A 23,745-nucleotide genomic window follows, 5' to 3' on the forward strand; every position below is an offset into this window, starting at 1 on the left:
AAGATTCTTCACCAAAAGGCAGAAGAGGGCCCCAAATACTGGGCAAATTCTTGTGTCTTTAGGAGCAAAATATTATATTGATAGTTGAGAATTCTGTGGATTTCTAGAAAGCTCCAACATGGCTTCTGTGTTGGCTTCTTGATTTATGGTGAGGAATTACATCCCAGTGGCCACTGTTGCTCCTGTGGAGCAGGAACATGGAGCAGACTTACAATTTTGGTGTGAGAGTAGACAAGCTGCTGTATAATATAGGTAGCAACAGGCTTTGGTTACCTGTATAAAAGTGCAGTAAGGCAGAGTAGGGCTCTGAGAAGGACTGTCTGTAACACTGAAATGAAAGTTATCTGTGTGTAGGTATATTAATGATCAAATGAGGTGCAACTTTTGAAACACCAGTATGAAAAACGGGCTTCACATGTGTGAAACTTGTCAAACCACAGAGGAGCATGGTGCTGTTGTCTGATACGCTGTCAAAAGCTGCTCTTCTGAAACCACATCATCTTGGAGAACTGAAAAAGACGCTGTGTAAATTGCCTAATGCTTCTAAAAATAAGTGTGAACTACTCAGCCTCTCTCCAAATTTTAGCAAGTCAACCAAACAGTGCACAGTCCGTAAGCGTGTCTAACACGCCGTGCCACAATCGGTGACTTAGTATAAGAATTATATGAAGCATGCTAAATACGGAAAGGCCGCCTATAGCAGCAGGCACAAACCCCGGTCCGCACTGGCATGTGCCCCCGCCTGCTGCTCCCCCCGGCCCGCGGAGCTGCAGAAATCGCCTCTCTCCTTTCGCTCTCCCTCTCTGCGGGTCCTGCCGGGCGCTGGCGGCCGCCGGGCTCCCTCCCCTGCCAAAGCCAACTGTGGCGTAGCCAGAGAAACGGGCAGCAAAAATAGAACAGCAGGATGGCTGCGCGTGGGCGAGGCAGAAACCACATCGCCAGCAAAACCTCCCTGCGTTATTTTAGGACCGATACGGGCAGAGGCCGTGGCGTTTTGCTCTCTTTGCACAAAACACTCCCCGGGGGAGGGCGAGGAGGGAGAGGGGCGCAAGTCCCGGGCGGGGACCGTCCCTGTCCCACTGCTGCCTCCTCCCTGGCGTGTCCCCAGTGGCACTGGGCAGGGGGAAGGGGTTAATTGAGCCCGAGGCCGGGCGGCGCGCAGAGGACGGGCGGCAGTTTGAAAGACGGAGACTGGACAGCTGTGTTTGCTGTGGTATTTTTAAACGCATTAATGCAGGCTCCAATCACTCGGCCATGCTTGACCTATTTTTGGCTCAGGCCGGCCATTGTTCTATTTCTGCCGCCGCTGGGCCACGAGGGTGTCAATTCAAATGCAAATGAGTTGTCGCTGCTGCTCCCGCCAACTTCGCCCAGCCGCCTGGCCGAGGGACAGCAGGCCGGCAGCGAGAGGGGCGCGGGCACGGCAGCGCGGGGCTGGGCTGGGGTCAGCTCGGTTAAACCCTCCGCGGCTCCCGCTCCCTGGAAAGGTGGCTTATTCCGTTTGATGGTTTGTTAGAGGCAGTTCCCCCCCTCCCCGCCCTGCCAGGAAGCCCAAAGCGCAGAGATATTTCTTCATTTCTTCTTCCACCTGCCGCTGGCTGCCCGAACGCAACTGCTCCAAGTCGGCAGCGCTCAGCCCCCCGCACACTCACGGCTCCCTGCCTGCGGGCGGGGGCTGCCGACGGCGGGTCTGGGCTTCTCCTTCTCCTCATAGATACTTGTGCAAATGCTTAAACACTGCTAATTGCCGAAGCATATTATCTTACGACCCTCGCTGAAGGAGGTAGGACCGCAGAGGGTCGTGCCCGACGCCTGTGTGCAAGTGCAGTGATGAGTCTCTTGTGTAGCTGAAGTGCAGACCAGTTGGAATATGCTGCAGACAATTTACGAGAGTGAATCGTGTTTTTCCTCAGATGGGGTTTCTGGACGTGAACAGCTCTTGGCTCAGCAAAGAATGCACAGTATGATCAGCTCAGGTAAGAGACAGCTTCGTGCCGTAGACTTGAGTGGCTGACCGGGAACATAGAGCCTAGCATGACAAGTAAACATCCTTCCTTTCAAGAAGTGACTTGATTTTTGTGGGCTTTGTCCAAGTTGTTGTTATATAATTCTGGAAGTATTTTGGATTGCAGCTGCTGCTGCTTTTGCGAGGAGTTTGTCTCCTTTGGTGTGCTGCTTTCCAGACGCAGCAACATGCTCACAACTGGAGTCGAGTTTGGGTTTCCTTGTTTATTTTGTTGTGTGATTGCAAAATGGGGCTCATGGTAGAGGCTTGTTCACAGGGAGAGGCTTCCCAGACAGACCTTGTCAGGAGACTGCATTTAGAGCCCCTCATAAGCAATTCTAGTCGTATATCTGTTGTAAACAGGATTCGCTCTTTCTGTGAGTTTCCTATTCTCTAGTTTGCATATGAAGGGAGCTTTAAACCAATACCTTTCTCTTTGCTTTACAGTGCTACTGCAAAATGTCTTTAAACTGCATGGTTTATTTTGTTCTTTTAAAAATATATGTGAACCTGGCAATGCTAGTTACAGGTAATGGCTCACTGAGATGTAAATTGGATGTGTTTTTTCATGAAGGTATTTCAAAGCTGCTCAGAAAGAACACTGCATGTTTCCTCATGTGTGTTTCCTCACAGCTACCCCAGTGTTTCTAGTTTCCTTCCTAGCTGTGTTTGAGACCTGCTACTGAGGATAAATTAACTTGGAAGAATCATTGCCATTCAATTTAGATGGGCTAAAAATGTCAACATTTCAGGTTGTCTACCCTTGCCTATTCTCTCCTAAAGTTAATTCCAGTACAGTTTTCATTGGGATGAAACTCCTGTATATTAAGGCACAGTGTTTTCCAGTTTATATCTATTTGAATCTAGGTTTCTTATTTTGTTTTTCAGGAAGTGTTAGTTTTATAGAAGATCCATATGTGGAGTACAGGATTAATTATTTACATGTATTTTAGTCTTACTTTTGCCCCTTTTACTTTTTTCTTTTTCTTTTTCTTTTTCTTTTTCTTTTTCTTTTTCCAAAACTTGAATGACCTCAATTTCTAAATATAATTATATGTGTAGACTATACTTCTCTTCACATATTACCTCTCTCAGTACACCTGTTGAGCCTATGTCTGTTTGTTTTTTTTTTAAACTGTTCATTTTCCTGCTTTGTAGAATAAGAGCTAAAAGTTTTACTTGTACTCCATTCTTACATACTATTTTAGGTTGTTGATCGTCAATTTCAGCTCTTTTGTCAGGGACACAAATCACGTGAAGGCACATTTAAAATTATGAACAGCAAAGCTCTAGCAAAGACTGTGGGTAAGGGCAAAAGCTTTCCTGGAAGTGTTACAGTTCTTCTGTAAAGCCATCTACAGTGTCAACCTCTTGTTCAAGAATTGTTGCTTTGCTTCATTGCATTTCCTCAGTTTTCCTGAACAGCTCAACAGGTGTCCACTGCTTTTAAATTGGTTAGAGTTAAGGCTGACTGTGTCCTCTCCCTACTGTTTTGCTTTTTTTGTTGTTGTTGCTGTTGGGTTTTTTTTGGTACTAAGTCAAGTTGAAATAAATGGTTCACAAGTGAAAGATTGGGGGGTTTATCTCCCTATGCTACCCTTTAACTGCCAACTAATATAATAGTAATTTTTTCATTCTAAACTCAAGAAAATAAGGTGATTTTCTGTAAGTTTACAGCTCTGCTTGTCTTCATTGGAAATAAGAATGTCATATAACTGTTGATTTGTATCTGATAGTACATTAGGTAAGTCCATGTAATATACACAATTTCCCCTGTAGTGCCAAGTGGAGTAAGGGGGGGGTTTAGACTAAAAACAATCCCTACAAAAGCTTATTCAATAACGTTATCCAGATAAAAGATGTGTAAGTATATATATATTCTGTAGAACATACAATATTCCTCTGTGTTTCATTTGGCCTCTAAAATATGCAACTAGATGACAAGTAATTGACATTATACATAGTCTGCAGTTTCAGTTCATGTCACATGAAACCTCAGAGCCTGGTGCTGCTCTTGGTTACCTCCATCTCCTGCACATTCAGCGTCTTGCAGGATCAGTTCTGGTAACTTTTCATTCTTTCCGTTTATGATGCATGTAGGAAAGAAAGAAATAGCTAGGGTGTGACAGTATGCACTAGCATTTGGAGAAGCCAGAAACAGTCATTTGAATTTTCCTTTTCACAATGCTCTTAAAGTTATCTTCGCTTAAATGTACGTGATTTATACTCAGGTTAAAAAGTAGCATGTAGTGAAGAAAATAACAGATCCATAAAAGTTTGTGCTTTGCACCCTTCATGTGCTTGCTCCAAAGACTTCAAGAATAACTTAAAACAGACAACAACAGTCAGATTTTTGGTTTGCTGGTATGCAGATACAATGCGCATATATTATGCAACTGATTTTAAGCTGGGCTGGAGAGATCCCCCAAAGAGGACAAGTTCATTGGTCAATGGATTGGATTTGCAAAGCAAAATGTCTAAGAAATTTCTGACAAAAGCAGGCATAGGAAATACTTTAACATGAGAATCAGTTCTCCTGGTATTCCCTCAATTACTGCCTTGCCTGTCTGTCTCCATCCTTGCTTGTAAGTCATACTATGAATGAGATGATCTGGATAGGTACCAATCAAAAGTCTAATTATGAATGGAGCAATCTAGATCGGCGCTGACTAAGAAGCTGTGTAATTTGCAGACACCTACACCTTACTGCAGAGAGCAGTTTCAGCTGTCTCTACAAGGCAGAACTAAATTCTTCCATATGGTACTGTTGCTCTAAAATGCAGCAGCAAGTGCTGTGCATCTTTATGTGAGAAAATTATGTTGATGTATTCTTATTTGGTACCACAGTTATTTTAACTTCACATTTACAAAATAAATCTGGGGTCTAAAGCCTCTTACTTACCTGGAATTATTTGTCTATTCTGGCCCTTTTACTTTACAGAAAAAAGACTCTATTTCCATGTGTGTGCAATGCCACAGTGGATCCTAACATTCAGCCTCTGGCTCATGACCTCTGATCTTTTCACAGTACAAGTAATAAATAGAAAGTCCTTGAAAAAAAGCATTTAGTGCTGCGCAGTCCATGGGAAAAACACTCATTAAAATGTGGACTACATTTCTTAAATAGATGGTAGTTGTGTGAAAGAGAAGGAAGAACCTACTCAATCCTGGTATCTGTTGATGTGGGACTTCAGGAAGTAATGCCAGCTTTTGGTGATTTAATGGACAGTGCTGGTTTTTCAGAGGGTAAGGTTGTTAAGTCCTCCCCACTGGCCGTATCTTGATGTACAGCCTTGCAGAACCCTGCCTGAATTCCACCTTGGTTTTTATTGGATAAGACATCCTCTCCTTCCTGCCCAAAGCTGTTCCGCTGAGAAATCAGAGTTCAAGGAGATAGTGAGCTTAAAGCTTGGCTTGTCAATGAGTTGACAGGTGACCTGAGCAAGTTACACAATCCTGCTTATGTCAGCTAATCCTTCTGTGAAACACAGTAAATGATACCTGTCAGGACCAGGAATCGATAGAGCAAAACTGTTCTAGAGGGGATGTAACGGTTCAGAATGATTAATTTGATTGGCTTCACCTACCTACAGGCTTGTAAAATACCTTCAATTTCACAGGTGTCGCAAGTGGATGTAGTGAATATTTATTCTCTGCACCAGTCAGGAAATGTAAACTGTGTCACTTGAATATAAATGACAGAATTACTGCTGCATGCATCGTGCTGTACGTGGGTTGGCAGGAGCTCATGAGCAATCTTCCCTCAGTAAACCCCAGTGTGCACAGTTTGTCCTGTATGTTGTCTCTGTCATGTGTCTGCATGACCTTGTATACATGGGGTTTGCTTTACACATGGATTTATGTTGCCTTCAGGGAAAGTTCTTTGATATTTGCCCTCCCATATTTTTCTTCTTTTTTTTTTCCTGAACAAAACCTTTACTTGCTCACCTTTTTCTGTGGAGAACCTGCAGAAAGCAATTTCATTTAAAGCTTTGCTCTGATACTCATTAAAAACTTGACATATTAGTGTATCTCGATCAATATTCATTAAAAGCTTGACAATTTGTGTATCTAAACTTCTTACAGATACCAAATGTTTCATTTTTGGTGTTTCAGGCAGTAACACTTTGGAGAGAGCAGAAAGAATGAGAATAGACATGCTGAGTTTTGGGGTTCTCTTCAGAGTAATGAAAAAATTGAGTGTGGAAATTCAGTATAGGGAAGTTTTGGATAACAACCAGCGAGGCTTTTTCCATGCCTTTTGTAAAGGCAAGGTATGAGATAATCTGGTTCTTCATAATAGTAGCAGAAGTATTTTAATTAATTGTTAGGGAAGTGTAAGGCCTTAGCCATATACAGTTAATACAATGAGAAGAAACAAGCAACATAGACCTGCAGGTTATATGTAGTTACAATCTCACTGATTTTGAGTAGAGGCTTTACCCTGCAATGTATGCTGGGCAAAACGTTGGTTGTGAATTCAGTTGAACAAAAACATGGGAAAATGGAAGTAAGCTGCTTTTTCTGTTTTGCGTTTGAGACGACATTGAATACAGGCCGGTGTTTCCAATTTCGTGTGTCTAATGCTGTAAGAACTAATGCTAAAACATTGCCTTTTCCTACTTTTGTTTTTGGTTTGGGTTTGTTTTTTTTTTTATTCCAGTTGTAGCTTCTGATGCTATGTGGTTAGCTGATGGTCTTGCTTTATATTAGGAGGTATATTTATAGGTTGTGAGAAAAGCCTGAAATCCAAAGTACAAGACTGACAAGAATAGCAAGTTAGAAAAGCTGGAAAGTAAATAAAAAACTATGCAGAAACTTACTTCAAACCCCCTTTTGGTGCTTTTCAGAGACCATTAAAAACTGCATTTAGTACAGATGCTCTCTGGTACTGGTGCTAGGACACTAGCTCCCCTCTCTTCAGCGTGTTGAACTAAATCTCTTTATTGGAAAACGGCTTTTTACTGCAGTCCTTTATTGCTTTAGCTGTTTGGCTTTATAACATGTATTGGTTTGCACTGCACTCAAACACACAGCCCCAGCCAGTCTTCCCTTCTACAAAACTATGAGCAGAATACATTTAGTTCATTAGGGTTGCACTCGATATGAGGAACGCTTGTAATTCTTCTACTGCCAGACCCATGTCTCTGAATGCCCAGCCCCTCTCTTCTGCACTGTCTTTGCAGAGAAACCAAAAGCTGGGAGACAGCTGAATAGACAGCCTGCAAAATATGCACATTCATTTCAGGTTTTGGTGTAGATGATGGGGGAGATTTCAGATGTTGTTGCATTTTAACCTTTCCCAACTACCGGTGGGGGGTAGAGAGAGTTTTACATGCTGGGTAAGAAATACCATAGAGAAACCAATTGGCAGATATTATTGTTCAACACACGAAAATCTAAAATGCCCTGTTCTGTGGATCTCTTTAACAGGCTGACTCCTCTGGGTCAGTTATTCTTAGCCTAGTTATTTTCATCTTATGGCATTACAGGTCTAAGATTAGCCTGTTAGGCGTTATCATGCCATCTGAGTTACCTCCTAATATAACTGTACACCGGAATGATTATTTATAGACAGAGCATTCTGTCATTTTTGCTTTATTTCTGGTAGTTTAAATAAAGAAGAGCAACATTCAAGAAAAACCACAGATTCCTTCCTGCTGCCAAAACAACATGATAACTGCCTGCTGAGGGGCCAGGGATATTGTTTAAAATGTGTGCTCGCAGCAGATGCAAACATCTTACCTCTCCTACAACAAGATACCTCAGGGTACCACTGCTTCTGTCTGTTGTGGAGGAGGGAGAGGGGTGCCAGATTGATGCACCAAATGACAGAGCTGAGACAAGCTTGTGGCTGCTGATGAGAACAAGGATAACCAGGTGCTATTTTTAGAGGTCGGCTCTGTCAAGCTCCATGTTCAGTGTGAACATGTCACATATGCACAAAGCTCCTCCAAAATGGACCCATCTAGTTTTGTTACATAAAAGTGATATCTGCTGTACAAGTAGCCTTCTATGTGATTTTCACAGGGCATTACAGGAAGCTTTAGCAATTCGACAAATTTTATTCAAGTGTTCTTCACGATTGCTACACAAACATTTCTTCTCAGTAGAAAAACTTTAAACCTAAAGCAGAGTTGTTGTTCAAGAACACAGGGAGGCTTGTTCTCTCCTAAGGAAGTTGGCTGGGATTTTTGTGTTTGTATGTGTATAACTAGGAGGAAGCTTTTAGCTTTTAGTGGCAGTTTACTAGAGCAGCAAAAATAGGAAAGTAGGAGATCTTCAGCTGGGTGTCAGAGCAGCCTCTGCTGCAGTTGTTGCTCAGGAAGCAGGCAGCTGACAAAAAAGGGAAATATTAAAGGATTATAGTTATCTAATGAATTCCATCTCTTTTAGCTTTCTGCTCTAAATAAATGGCATGCTTCTGTCTTCGTGCAGATTTTGTGTGTAATCAGGGGGCACCTGATTTGTTCTACTTCAAAATGTTACTGGTGGAAAAAGGCTTGCAAAATCGGTGGAAGCCTCTGCATGGTTGAACCAGTGCTGCTTTAACTCCCATTATATAATAAGCAGCTCATTTTTTTTTGTCAGCCTGGCAGTTCTCTGCATGACTGTAAAGGTACTTTGGCATTTAGTATAATCTGAGCATAGCCAACACATCTGTTTTATTTGTTCGATGTCTCATGGTTGTAAACTCCTTCCAGCTTGTGGAGTATACAAACATGATGAGCTCCAAGAATTCAGGCCTTCTGCAGATGAATGTACTAAAAATGCAGGTTGCTTTTTTCTAATGATAACATGTTCTTCCTAGTAATAAGACTGAATATCATCAAAGGGGGACAAGAGAAGTAACGGAATGAATTCTTTGAAAATGTCAAATATATAAATCATGCAATCAAAAACTATTGTTCCTCTTTCATGATCCCTGTGGTCAAAGGTATGCAGGCCACAGGGAGGAACCACAGTTATTCGATTTCAGTGAAGTCTGGAATGGAATAATGAGCAGGCTTAATGTGAATTTAATAATTTCCCCCAATTGTTCTGTTCTTAATCCAAGTTTCCTTTTTCTTTCTTGGTGCCCAAGGCCACCTCCTTGTTGGTGTTGTGCAGCAACAGTATGAGTGAAAGCAAGGAAAACAGACTGTTAGTGCTTAATCTCACATAGAGACTCTTTATGGAGTTTTGTACTTATTAGTAAAATGTTAGTGTTGGCCTTTTTACTTACCTGCTCATAACTCCAATTTTTGCAGAGACAGTAAGTTCTTATTTCTCTACATCCACTTGCTTGATCTCTAGATAAATATCCTGGTTGAAAATGTGTATTTTTCCTAAGCCTTGTCAAGTCTTTTTTTTTACAGACAGAAAAATGGAAAACTCCTGAACTCTTCATATTTTTTATATTCTGATTTGAATTTGACCTTGAAGTTCTGAAGTGCTTAAAAGAATATGTGTTGCAATATAACCAAGAATCATAAAGTAAAACACCTAGATTTTTTGAGACTTTATGCTGGCATAAATACTGATGGAGTTAGTATGAGGCACAGAATGGTGTTAGAAATAACAAAAGGAAAATCATCAGTATTCATAATTTTACTCTCTTCATATTAGCATATACTTATTTCATATAGTCACATAATGTTAAAGGACTATATAGAAATTTCTAGGATGCTTCAGAAGGCTCATCCTAAAAATCCTTGCACAGCAGCTGCTGAAATCTAGTGAGACCTAAATTCAGGAGAGCATTTTACCTTGATCTGGTAGCTCTCCAGCCTGTGTCGTGTGTATGCTCAAAACTGCTCCAGACTGCCAAGAAACATCCACTCGTTCCCGTGCACACATCTGAAAGTTTGTGTCCTTTTGTTTGCTGTCACTGTTTTTTCCTACAGGATCTATTTCAGAAGAAGAAGAAAACTTTATTGTTCCTATTAAGCATTGTCAGTAGTTATCACAGTAATAATTCCATATGAATTATTCCTATTCCATAGGAATAGGAATAAGTTTTACTTATTTACTTTCATACTCAAGGAGTACGAAAGAAGGACTGGCGGAAGAGAAGAGTTTGAAGAAATGATGAGGGAATTTTATAAATGGAGTAGTAGGGCAGAAATGAGCTATACAAGCACTTCCTATGTTAAAATGCTGTTGTGAGGGAGGGTGGGAAAGGCTCTGGAGATGTAAGAGAACTATGTGGGAGGTGGAAACCAGGGGATTTTGAAGCACAGTTCTAACTGTCCATGAACACAGGAAAAATATAGTTGGAAACAGTTAAGAAGGAAATCAACTGAGATGAGAGAAGTTTCTGTCAGAGAAATCTCTAATGCCATCATAAAGAATACATGGAAAAGTATGAATATTTTAGAATCAACAACCCAGGTTGTTTTTAAAAACAACCCAGGGCTGTGTTACTCCTGTAATGACACATAAGCTAGTGTTCAGGGATTTCTCTTGCCATTGTAGACATTCTTTTTCTGTTTTCTTGGTCTGAGAATGAGGTTTGTGAAAAGGAACAGTATAGGACACAGATTTTGTTTATGCATATACTGCAAATTCTGCTGCATCTCACCATCCTGAACTCCTTTCCTCCAAATGTAGCTCAGTTTTCCTGGAGAACCTGCAGAACAATCTCAGCAGAGCTTTGCCAAAAATTTCCATCCCTGTGTCAGCTGCACCATTCCTGTCCTGCCTTTTCTTCTTGACCTAGTAAGCAATTTTCTGAGCTCTGTGCTGATTTTCTGGTTTGTTTTTTCTTTCTCTTCTTGTGCCAGTGTATACAGGGTGATAATGGAGGCATCTGGAGAACTTACTAAGAAGGGAAATTGCAAATGCCAAAATCCAAAGGACATAGGCAAAGAAGTAAAGGAGTGCTAATGTAGCTGAATTAAGCAATGGTGATGCTATGAATGATTAAGGATACTAATATTGACACAGCTATTTTGTTTAGAAAATGTATTATTAGAAATGGGAATATTTAGCAAAAAATTATCCTTAGGCTAAAAATGTTAAACCTTATCTAAGAAAGAATGCCTCTCTCTGGTTACTGGTCATGCACATCTGCTTGTCACTGGCATGCATTTACAAATATATATTTATATATTAACCATATACATCCCTCCTCCTCACCGAGGACACTTTGGTATGGCTGTATTTAAACCTGTCAAAAATAAGAAATAAATTGGGAACGCTGGGTTTAACACGTCAGTTGGGGTAGGCTTGAATGAGTGCCTGAGGCAAAGTGGTTTTCCTTCTGCAGGCCTAGGAGCCCACCAGAGGCAGACACACATTCCATAAACCTCCTCATCTGAGTCTGCTGTTTTCATCTGCAGGTACCCGAAGGTGTGCAGCAGCACATGTTTGTTCCCAAGACCTCAGAAATTTATTCTTAAGGACCTGTCTTTGTTGTTTCTTCTAGGGAATAGGATTACATGTCTGTCCTGGTAGTGCTTAGGAGATCTAGGTGCATGGCTGTAGCACCCAAATAGTCTTTAGTGTTGTCCTGCAGACTCAGAAAGGCATGACTGAGTGTAGAAATTTGGACTCTTCCTTTCTTCCTTTTTTCCTGAGCCCTCATTCTTCTGCTGGACAGTCACATCACTTGTACCAGCACAGGTATTTGTGTGTCCATTGGGGTGGTGGAATGAAGAGCTAATCTTGGTTAAAAACATGATGGGGGTCATGCCCCCCGTACCACTGCAGTGGGTGCTGCAGTGTGGGGAAGGAAGGCATCATCCTTGGGGTCAGAGGGGCCACGAGTGGGGAAGGGAGGAGCAAACATTCCTCTCAGCTTTAGCTGTGGCATACAGTGGCCTCAAAATATATTTAACCTGCTGCCTGGGAAATCTTCTGGAGATTTCACCTTGGTTTTCTCAGCATTTTGCAGGACAGAGCCTAAAATTTCACACTTAATTAACACGTTGTTAAACTCCAGTGAACTACATAGCACTTTACCATTAAGTATAATTTCTACTAATTTTGTCCCTGTGAAGCTGTCAATAACTTGCCTTTCATCATCTACAGGGTACATTTTATCTGTTGAAGTGAAAGGAAAATACCCTAAAAATGTACATTGTTTTGCATTAAGTAGAGTATTATATCCCTGTTTACTTTAGCAGTCTCCACCAAAACTGAATATACTGGAACCAGTGCAGTGTCTGATCCAGGAAGACCTTCATTGCTCTTGCACTCAATTTCTGGTCCATTTTTTATTTGTAAAGAAAATGTTTTGCCAAACATTCTCCCACTAGAGTCCTTCCTGTCTTCTAGTTTTGTAACTTAAGTGTGCTTTTGTATGTCCTTAGATTCCCTAGACAATCTGAAAATCAGTAGAACTCAAGTTATGGGAGAAAAACTTTGCCTGATGCTGTTTCCTGGTTGCTACTTAGGTACTGTTATCAAATACTTCCCAATGTAAACCAAAACCACAAAATAACTGACTGTCAGGCTGACATGTTAGCAAACACAGATCAAAAGGACCATATAATTTTCCCAGTTGTTGCTATAAATTTCTTTCTGAGTGCAGTTTCAAGCTGAAGACACAGTTTGAGTCTTGTGGCTGGCACAAGGCTGTACAGACATTTTTTGGATCAGAACCCTTCAAAACGACTGAGCTCTCCACAGTAACAGCCAGAGTAGAGGATGCCAGATCTGAAAGGAGAGAAATTGTTCACTGCTGTTGCTTTGCTGTGAAAGTGTGTACATCTGAGCTGGTGACAGCCACATACTGTGCCCCCAGTGGGGGGAACTAGAAGCATTAGTTAGTGACAATCATGTAGGAAATAACGTGTTGTGTCCAGCTCTCAGGAGGTGGTGTTAGACTAATTGTCCAAACCCTCAGTAGAGAGAAGAAAATTCATCTTTCTCCTTAGATAACATGGTCAGATGCTTAAACTTCATGATTCTGAATGCAATTAAAAAGTCTACCTGAAAGACAGTAGTTACTTTCTGCAGGAAGAAGGCTGTACACATTAATCTTACATTTCTGCACTAAATAAATATGCTTTGTTTTTATGTTACCCTTACTTGCACTCCCCAGAAGGCCATAGTTATGCAAATAATTCTCATTTCTAATATGGTTTTCCTCTTCCAGTATAGATGGATGGATGTTTAGGTGGATATAAATAGTATCTGTTCCATGCAGAAAAAGCATAGTAGCTCAAATGAAAATCAGACTCTTTCTACTTATGGAAGTCTTCCCAAGCTCTTAATCATCTTAAATCCAATTAGTGTTTTCCTGTTTCTGGCATGGCTTCCTTTGAGATGGGATAACAGAACTGGAATAATCCCAGTGGCAAAGCCTCATTGATGAATATGGAAACTTACTTTTATCCTGCTTTCAGCCCTTTTAAGTTTTGGATCTTACTGTACATTGACCACGTGTTGTCACTGAGCTGTCTGCAATGACAGCCATCTGTTTTTAAGGTTATATTGAGGTTAATGAAGCACAGTAAGGTATATTCAGCTCATTCCTCCCAGTTGAAATTACTGTGCACATGCAAAAAATGAGTGAACTTTTGTATTTTGTTTCCATATCACAAAGCTTTATTAGGACCTCTGGCATTCCTCAGAGCCTTCCATGAAATATCCTGAAGAGATTTGTTTCATCTGTGGTTTTAGCCTAATCAATCTTTTTTCCATTATTCTTCTTCCCAGACCTCTCTTAAAATAGCAATTACTGTTGCCTCACTGCACAATCAACCTTTTCTGAAATTCAAAAAGAATATTTATTTCCCTTCTGCTTTTCATCCTTAAAACCATTCCTGATCGGCTATGGAGTTCCTGTGACTTCACATAAAGTTACAGAACAGGGCACAAATTCCAGTGAGACACCTTGTGAAGGAGGTTTTCCAAGTCCAGATAAGTCTGTGGACCAGATCCTTCACTGGTACCAAGTGTCACAGCCCTAGTAAAACCCTTTTCAGTCACCATCTTGTTAACCCTTTGAAAGAATATTTTATGCTTTTGTATTTCAAAGTATGCATGCAGTTAGACTTCAAAGCTCATAACTGCATCTTAAAAAATCAGTTTGCATCAAACCTAATTTATTCCCTAAATGTCCATGATTAAAACAAATCAAGTTTAAACAGAAATTGGCTTGGTTGTGGCTGTTAATGGGGGATATAATTTCTTGAAGAAAATATGAGGAAAGAATATCTCTTCCCCCTTTTTCTTTTAGAATTACATACATGGCTCGCATTAGGCTAGAATGATTTTTGCTAATAAAAAACATTAGAAATTTTAAATTCAAAATAACTAATTTTAAAAGTATATGGAGATTAAAGCAGTTACAGTAGTTTATGCATTTCAGTCATCATTCGTGTGTTCACAATGATAGCAATATAAGCAGATCATATTTAAAATGAACAATTTTTTTTGTTTCCCCACTTTTATGCAATCTTGTCTGTAGCTGTGGTCCAAAAAGTTTAAAATGAAAAGAAAATATAAAGATTACAAATCTGATATAAATACTAGAGGATAAAACATATGAAAAGGGATTAAGGGAGCTATATTTATAGCCTATAACGGGGAGCTCAAGGGATGTGGGCACTGGCTATAAATAACTTCAAGGTAATAATATAAATGAAGGAAGGGAATTATTTGTTCTCAAAAGATGGTAAAGCATGGAATAGTAGCCTGAAGCAAAGAAAAAATAGTTTAGATGTTCGAACTTTTTTGTCTCAGTAAGAGCTATGGAGAGCAGAGACATAAATAACTGAGGTAGGAGGCTGAAGCACAAGCACCAACTGCAGCTTTTTGGCTGCAGATTAAAATTACTCGTAGAGGAGTTGTGTTACAAAATTCACAGGGCTAGACTTAGTGATGCAAGCATTTTTTTCTGTTTTCTTACCTGTTACATTTTATAATGCCCACATTTCATGGTGTGTGTTAATTTCTCATGAACATTGCTTCCAAGATTATTGAGCATATTTAAGCGAATTAAGGGTAAAAAATGTTATTATTCAGTTATAACCTAATTTATTAGTTGAATTTAAAGCTGTATTGTTTTCGTCAAAGTAGTAGAGTTACCTGCTGTAATTTGTTCTGGACTGAAGGAAGAAGTCCTCTGTTCTCAACAGCCCCTAGATGAGGTGCTGGCTGTTGAGCACTGTAACCTCAAGTTGCTGGGTAGGCAAAACAGCTTCTGTGAATTGTACATGATGGTGTCAGAACATGGGGCATTTGCTGGGTACTGCTGACTTCACTAGCAGGCAGTGGTTTACGTAGGCTGGGTGCTGGCATGGTCCAAAGTGAGCTCTTGATACAGCCAGGACAGAATTAAGAAGGAGGAGATGTGGCACAAACCCCAGCATGAATTAGAGTGTTGTAACCATCCCATTGCTTACAGCTGTGGACCTCTCAAAACAATATGGTTCTAGTCTATGTCATCACTTGGATATGTTTTTCTTGGTTCCTCCGTTATTTCAGTGTGTCTGAGGGGCTTCTTAATGCTGGACATTTTACTTTTCAATTTAAAAATTTTGGGTGAGATTATTTCAGTGTAACCCAGCTAAAAGAAGTCATATCACACCTGTCATTAAGGACAATGCAGGAGACTTAAAAGACTGCAATTCTTTCAAGGTGGTGCCAAATATGCTGGAGAGTATGTAAGTGAGAGAGAGGGAGAAATCAGTTGAGTAAAGGAGATAAACTGCACAGGTATATTTGGACCCCTCAAAATGACATATCACTTTCTTGGTCTAACTTACTGTGGCTTTTTCAGTGCTCAATAGGCTTTTATATGTCATGAGAACAATAGAAAAAACCAAAGTGTTGCATTTTAAAATTAATATGGCAGCTCTTTTTATCTCTGCTTGTCTAGCTTGTAATCCACTGGGCAATAATAGTTTTGAGGGACTTACAGTTTTAGTTATTATGTGCAATATCCATACAAAATATTGTCAATGTTGATCAAGTAATATAGACATGTTTGGCATGCACAGCTTCAATAAGTGTCTGTATTTTTGCAAGAAGAGAAATATAATGTCTACTCATTCCTGCCCAGGATGTCATACTCAATAGCCTTATACTCTTGTATTGTTAGCATTACTAGACATTTCCACTGCTGTTAAATCAGGCAGGGTCTCCTCTTGAATTACAGGCTTTTAAGCACACCTGAGCCTGAGGTTTTTAACTATTATTGGATTGAGTTCAGTGTATAATAGCTCAGAACACGTGTCTTAAATTTCTCAGGCATTTAGTCAATATTTAGCTCTTTTCCCTGTCTTTCCTCTGTAACCTCTTAGCTGTTAATTTTTGCAGCTTTGAAAAATGTGTCTTAATAAGGTAATTAATAATATTATTTTGTGTGGATAATAGAGATAAAAAATGAAGACCCTGTATGGTAGAGGACAGCATTTGATTTTATATCTACCACCTCTTTTTGTCATCCCCTTTGTGCCACACTCACACCCATGTTCCCTCTTGGCTAGATGACAGCACTGGAAAAATAACTTCTCATTTAGATGCCAGCCTTTAAAATCTGGTGTGCCCCCCATGCAAGGTGGCTCTGGAAGTACAGTGCTGTTAGGAAGGCCTGTGTTCTTCTTGGATTTGAGATATGTTTTTAAGAGAATGCTTGTTGTAGCTCGTGAATCAGTGGTAATCAGCTGTCACCTCTGCAGAGCAGGCACCAGCTACCTCCAGGAGCAATTTGCCTTGTTTCCCTCTGTGGCCTTTGGATTGCACATGCCAGTGTCTGAATATTGACAATTGTCTGGGTACCAATAACTTCACTTAGATGAAACAAATGTGCTTTGGAAAAAATCCAGCTTTCCTGGACTTCTAGGGAACAAGAGATCTGGTTTAATTTATAAAACCTTCAGCACAGAGTTGTATGTTTGCAGTCTGTTTGAAATACTGGATTTCTTAGTTTTTCTTTCTTTACACGGCTTGTCATCATCTTTCCCTCTGTCACCTTTGAGTCTGTTTTTTTTTTTTTTTTCTTGGGGAGATTGCAGCTCATGTGCCATAAAAGGTGTCTCTCATGGTTTTCTCTTCAAGACAACCCATATAGTTGACAGCAGAGCTGCGTGATGTCTCTGCTTGGACTTCCCTGAATTGCATTGCTTTATTCTGTCAGAAAAACTCAGTAGTGTTGGGACATGATGACAGCTACACAATGGTCCTTGTACAAACAAATGTTCTCCCATCATGAAGGAAATAAGGTGAAAGTGTTAATAATCTGTCTGACTTGGGATTCTTTGGCCTGAAGAATGTCTTATGTGTGTAGGATTTATGTTAGTTATGAGGCCCCTATGCATTAAAATAACTTTGAGGCCTGTTAAAAATTGGAATGGACTAAATTAAATTAAGAAAATCTTACTCTTAATTTCCCAAGATTAAGATGGCACTTGCGTGCTTGCTTTGATTTTTCACATGAAAGAATAAAGAAAGCAATCTGCAGCCCATCAGATTTTCAATGAGTGAACATGGCACTATGATGAAAAGTCTAGTTATTTGGCATGCATAGTGTCACATTTCAGTATTTAATATTTGTTATGTTTTGAATGCACTGTCCATAAATACTTTAATATATTTTTCTGCCAAGAGGCATCTGTCTTACACTGTAAAAGTCCTTCTCACTTTATTTCATCTTCTTGACTGACAGTATCCTAGTTTCCGACTGACTTTTTCAAAGTTAAATAAAATGAAGTCAACTTTTTTCTTAATTTTGATTTCTATTGTCATTTCACCTTTGTTCTTTCTCCATTCATGCAAAGCTATGAATTTAATCACAAGACCTTTGGAAGCCTTGGATTCTGCCTTATCACAATGAAATGTTTTTTGAGGGGAGAAATCACCAAATGAGAAAAAAAAAGGATAGAAAATAATTTATTGTTTTGGACAAAATTGTTTGCATTTTGTCTATGCAGATTGTGGCATTAATTCAAATTACTTGGATAATTTGTCAGAAAATGTGAACAGCTCTCAATTATACTGGTAACAGTCACTTTCTCATTGTGTTCCTTAGGGCATGTTTGCTTGCTTGGTAAAATGTATAGAAAAAACTGTCTGTTTAGTAGATGGGTGTCAGTTCCAGTCCACTTCGTGTTTTGACTTTTATTTGGCAAAATAATGCAAAAAATGTTTATTACCTACTCATTTTGACATGAATAAATATCCAACTTGTCCAAAATCTAAACATTTGTTGCTGTTCCAGAATTAAGGGTCTTAATTTATATCTGATGCCAGTTGGTAAAGTCTGGAATTAAATTGCCATTTTCTTTCAATTGCTTGTCTTTATATATGGAAAAATATTCAGCAAAAGTTACTCTCTGATTTGAAGTTTCATTTGCTTGTACGTGGGCCAAAAGCAAATGTTACGCATCTGTGAAGGCTTACATACTTTTATGAACTTGAAAAGGGAAGCATGAAATTAAGTATTATTCTTACTTATTATAGAAAGAACAAAATCACATGCTGATGTTCTTCAGTCTTTCAGGAAATATTTTATCTTTAGAATGGAGGCCCCAGGGCTGCCGTGCACAGCTGAACCTGAGGCCTCTACAAAGCTATATATTCTTATGCATTTTTTCCTGGCACCTGTGCCTACACTGCCGTTGTTTTTGCTTGAGAAGTGAGAAAGTGATACAGGCAGTAAGGCTTTGCTGAGCTCCCTCCTGCTGAAGCTCCTTGGCTTTAAGTGAGCAGGGAAGTAAATGAAAGCTCTTGTCCCAGTTTCATTACTGCAGTGGGATCGTGCCATTGGAACGAGCCCCAGGACACCCAGAGATCATTGTGGGGAGAGGGACAGACTTGATTCAGCTTTATAAGTCTGAAAATAAGTTCTTGATAAATAAAGCTATTAATAAAATATTGTGTAATGCCTGTTTAGCACTGTAAGCTAAACAGCAAGCTGCTGAATCTTTGGGTTCTGATCCAAGAAGGCAGATACCTTATGTATAAAGCTCTGATGCTTAGGCACCTGTACCTTTTTTCACCAGTATATGTGTATTATACCTCATAAATCTGTTACAAAGATGATCTTTTGTTGACAGATTGTGGAAGTACCAGATCAAGAAAAAGTTCCTTATGATTAAAAATTTAGGTGAAATTAAAAGACTGTGTAATAATTTTTTAATGATTACTTTCTAAGAATTATTACAATGGCTGTGAAAAAACAATGAAGCCTTACACTTCAGCTGTCATAATAAATGTCACTAGAGCTTTAACTTAGCAACTTGAAAAGTTTTATGTGGCCATAAGTATTCAAGATTTCAAATTAATAAGGTCTTCATCCAGTGACATTGGTAACTTGGTTGGATGTTCATCACCAACTTAAACTTGATTGCGGCCATTGAAAGTGCTTTATAAAACTTACATGCCTTAAAGCAGAGGCAAATTTTTTGAGGAACTACCTTAGATAGGAGAGGAAATGAAATTCTGGTTTCATGCTCACAGAGAACTTAGTGAAATTATTTTAGTGTTATGAAATGACAGGACTCACAAGTTTGGATGAGGGCTTAAGCTGTGTAAACTAGTATTCTGTTACCTGGAACTGGATTACCCAAGCTTTTCAACAGGCAAGGGGAAATGCATTTTAGGATAGCAAGGTGAAATGATTTTCAAGTCCCGTAAGTTTTGTTATTTTTTATTTTTAACCATCTTTAGTATGAAAGAACTAGTAACTCTTTTCTTTTATTGCTGGTAACTCTTTCATTCTTACTGTTCAGATATTTTTTCCTTGTCTCTTCATGCCACATTTTATACCAGAATAGAACAGAATCCTCATTATAGTGGTGGTCAAAAATTTTAAGTCTTACTTTTAAACCAGTGTATCTTTGGGATTTTGAGACTACTTTGATGGAATACCAGCATTTATACTTTTGTAGGAAATAGCAGTAAATATTTGTGAAGCTTCTGACAATGCTATTCAGTGCTGTCTGCTAAAATGTGACTTCTTTTTTTTTTTTCTCCTGCTATTTTTGGCATTTTCAACCATTTTTGAGTAAGGAGCTAGACAAAAATAAATCATTCTGTCCTTGAAAAGTTCTACCTGCCTTATTCTAGAGCATGAAACTCTGATGCTCTTTTGCTTTAGATCAGGAACTTGGCATGTGATACTTGTGGCTGAAAGACGAATTTTCATTTTCACTGTGCGAATCTATTTTTGTTGGCCAAATTTAAATTGCAGATCAAGTTTTACTTTGTGTCAAGGTCTTCTGTCTTCAATTAGCATGTTGTCTTCTTGTCCTTTTCATTGATCTTGGTTTTCAAGGCAGAGCAGCCTAAAGTGGCCCTGGTGCAATTCCAGGTGCCCCGAGCAAAGGCAAGACCTGGTTGTTGTGTCCCTCAGCTTGTCGTGCCGACCCCTCCACCTCCATCACCAAGCATGGTAACAAGTAGGCTTTGATGAAAGGCCAGTTGGAAACTGGAAGAAGCATAAGGGAGAGAAGGGGAAAAAAAGAAAACTGAATAGGGAGGAACTGACTGATCAACCAAGGAGGCCATGTCTGGTTGAGAACCACAGGGAAGATGGAATGGGTTGGGAAGGATGGGGCTGGATGGAAGGTGGGAAGGATAGGAGCCAGGGACAGCTTGGATGGAAGTGGTAAAGAATGAATAAAGGACATGAGAAAGGACAAAGTGCAAGAAGTCAGTAGGATTAGGAGCTGTGTAATCTCATCGCATTTTCTTCTTAGAGAATTTTCATCTATGGCCATAGTGGATGAAAGATGAAAATGTTTCCATAACTTCATGGTTTCATGCCTGGCTACAGGCATTATTAACTTCAGGCTGTTTGTACCCTGCTCAGGATGCTAAGTTTATTAATTTCTTCCTGAGCCCACTTTATGGAACTTTTCTAAATGAGAATATATTCAAACACCTTCTGTGAAACATAAGGGGTTGTTGTTGCTGTGTTATGGGTAGGAACTAAAGCAAACATTTAAAATACAGGCATACTGAATATCTGTGAATTCATGGTGCCCTCTTTAAAAAGATAAGGGCGTGAGGTTTCAGCATGCTTGCTTTAGATAGAACTGTTATTTAAGGCAGGGTTTGGGGCTTAATTTTTTAGTCTGACTAGAATTTTAGTAAAGTATTTAATATTAAAATGTTTCATTCATTTATTCATCTTTAAAAAGCAGTATATTTTTGTGAGGTAAAATATTTTTTTATCTTTATGCAGAGTGAATTGAGCTTCACTATAGGCAAGGAATAATTACCTGAGTCCTCTGTCTGTCTTTGTGAAAGTGTTATATATGATTTCTCAGAGTCATAACATTTTCTTCCAGCATATCAGTCCTTTGGATTTTGCTAAAGCCTGTTCAGCTAAAAATTGCTGAGAGTGAGCAACTGATACAAACCAAGTTGGTGCTATATTTCTGAGAAATACTGTCAGTTCTTGTGAACTATCTTTAGTGCTACTTCTTTGTTTCCAGTGGCTTTTCTCCAACATTCAAGCTGTTGTTTTGCTGACTCACTGTTACAATTTCAGAAATATCCTGGATACAAATAGTATCACTGTGTATTCATTCACATGTTCTCCTTTGTTTTAGAATATCTTTGGGTAAATTATTGAAATGTCTATGGATTCTTTGCCTTTGAATATAAAATTATCTGGCAACAGAGTAAAAACACCTAAAAAGAATCTTCAAGCTTATGAAACTTGCAAAATTGGGAACTTGAGATATGTCAGAACTAAGCTACAAGTACAGATGGGTGAAATTCACACACCTGTTCCAGTGAGCTCCTTGAGTTTAAAGAAAGGAGAGACAACATTAACCATGATATGAAGTTTGCCAAACACTGTACACTTTGATGGCAGTGGCCATGGGTTTATCCCACACCTGCTACCTCAGGATAACAAAAACTGTCCTTCCAGTGTTTTTGGGGTGACTACCACATTTCTGATTCATTCTGCAGCAACCCAGGAATTAGAAAATCTAATCTCTCAGTGACGTTTCTTGGTAACTTCCTGAGTTTCAACAAGAATGAAAAAAACCAGCAGCTTAAGTGTAACATCTATCAGTTATCAACTGATAACAGCCTGGACAGAGCTGCAATGAACAGGGCAATGCTGAAGTGGAGTGAAGGAGGAAAGGAGAAGGAGGAAGCTATAACATTTCTCCTGTGCGTCTTTGGTGAAAATTTTCAAACAATCATGAGAAGATTATTTACAGTCAGCTCTCCCCAGTTAATCAGCTCTGTTTTCAGGGTACTGACTGTTTGTAACTGTTTCAGGAGAACAGAGGTTCACTATATATGCAGTTCTGATAGGTAGAAATTTTTTCTACTTTAGTAAATGGCAGTTGTCTGCATTGCAAAGATGTAAATACTGTTTATACATCTTAGAATCCCTAATTAGTGGAAGCTAGACCCTCAAAATCTTCCTCTGGTGCTCAGCAGTCATTTTTACAGTGAGGCAGAACAGAGGAACTCAGAGTGCTTCAGTGCTCCTCCAGAACACACCAAGCTGACACTTCTCTGTACCCTCTCTGTGGAGAGATCTTTGGCTTTCTTGCAGCCAAAACAGTTAGTCTGGCAAATATAGATGCTAAGGTGTTGAGGAGGGATAAGGATAAAGAGATTTCACTTAGCTAGTTTTTGTTAGTTCATTTGTCTTTTTTTAAAACTTCTCTGTCTCCTTAGCTCCATGCAGAACATCGAAGCTTTGGGCTTCCACATGGCTTACCTGGAGCCAGGAATGTACTCATCCAATGAGTGTGAGTGGAAACTCAGTGAAATGTTCTTACTAGTGAAGCTCATGCCAGGAGTAACAAAATCCATTTGCTTTACAGCCACAGGTGTTCTGTTGCAGTCACTGTTCAAAGCTGTTTTGTTTTCTGAATTAAATTGAATTGTGCAATGGAGTTACCAGATTAAATTCACCCCTCTAAATTCTCTGATGACCTACTGAAATGTAATGATATCAAGGCCTCTGATTAGCCAAGTATATAATTTGTTGATATGTGGAAGATCCTTGGCTCACTCTTTCACTTGCTCATCCTTGAAATGTTTACATTGGCACAGAGATTCCTGTAATGGCAGTGACATAAGAGTGACTATTCTAGACAACAAGCATGGAATCAATATAATATATAATTCTACATCTTAGTTAGGCACACAAATAAGCTATTTTAGAACCCGTCTACTCAATTTTCTCCCTGATATTTTGACTACAGGGATGTCTCATAGCTTTAGACAGGTCAGCTTCATTTATGGACTATGCTACTTTTTCAAAGTAAAGCAGTCAGACTGACAAATCCTTTTTATAAACTGTAGTTGGAGTAATTCTTGACTTGGGGAATTAATTCATGTATTTATACCTCGTGATTAGAATTTTACTTTAAGTTCCTGATTTTTGTAATTTCAAAGGAATTATTTCAACAGTCTTTACCAATTTGAATTCATGATGTAAACTACAGTCTCGATGCCTTATGATAATTACACCTTCTGAGCTGCAAATGAAAAATAAGAGACATAGAGAGAAAGAAGGTGCATTTTGTTCTTTCCCTCCCTTTCACATTCAGGTAACTTTCCACTGGGGCATAAACTAGTTATTAGTTTGTAAAACCTCAGCAGTATGAAGGTATTTATTAAAAGCAATTATAATAATATTAACAACCACAGTAGAAATAGTAATAGAAGCAGTGATAATTTTGGTCTGTTTTGCTCTTCCCAATGGCAATAAGCCACAGGTAAGAAAGGTAAAAAGAGAGGCAGGACAATGTTTGGGTGGACTCTAACTGGGAAGAGCATTGGAACTCATAAGCAGTTCTGTTAGCATCAGCTCCTTTTTGTGT

The 23,745-nt window shown here is 39.3% G+C and overlaps 1 protein-coding gene across 13 annotated transcripts in view; it reads left to right on the forward strand.

The window, feature by feature from the left end:
- The window catches only part of HDAC9 (histone deacetylase 9), a 455,649-nt gene that overhangs the window by 178,414 nt on the left and 253,490 nt on the right, over positions 1–23,745 (forward strand). For 4 of the 13 annotated variants that reach the window (XM_064704429.1, XM_064704430.1, XM_064704431.1 and 1 more), the window contains exons 1-2: positions 1,270–1,487; positions 1,914–1,976. The exons of 1 other annotated variant lie outside the window; for it this stretch is intronic. In XM_064704429.1, the coding sequence (XP_064560499.1) occupies positions 1,955–1,976 (22 nt within the window). In that variant the 5' untranslated portion in view covers positions 1,270–1,487; positions 1,914–1,954. Of the gene's footprint in view, positions 1–1,268; positions 1,488–1,512; positions 1,977–23,745 lie in introns of those variants that run through there. 8 more of the 13 variants (XM_064704433.1, XM_064704434.1, XM_064704435.1 and 5 more) reach the window with 5 other exon arrangements.

The sequence above is a fragment of the Zonotrichia leucophrys genome, chromosome 2 (genome assembly GCF_028769735.1).
Source record: "Zonotrichia leucophrys gambelii isolate GWCS_2022_RI chromosome 2, RI_Zleu_2.0, whole genome shotgun sequence".
NCBI lineage: Eukaryota > Metazoa > Chordata > Aves > Passeriformes > Passerellidae > Zonotrichia > Zonotrichia leucophrys.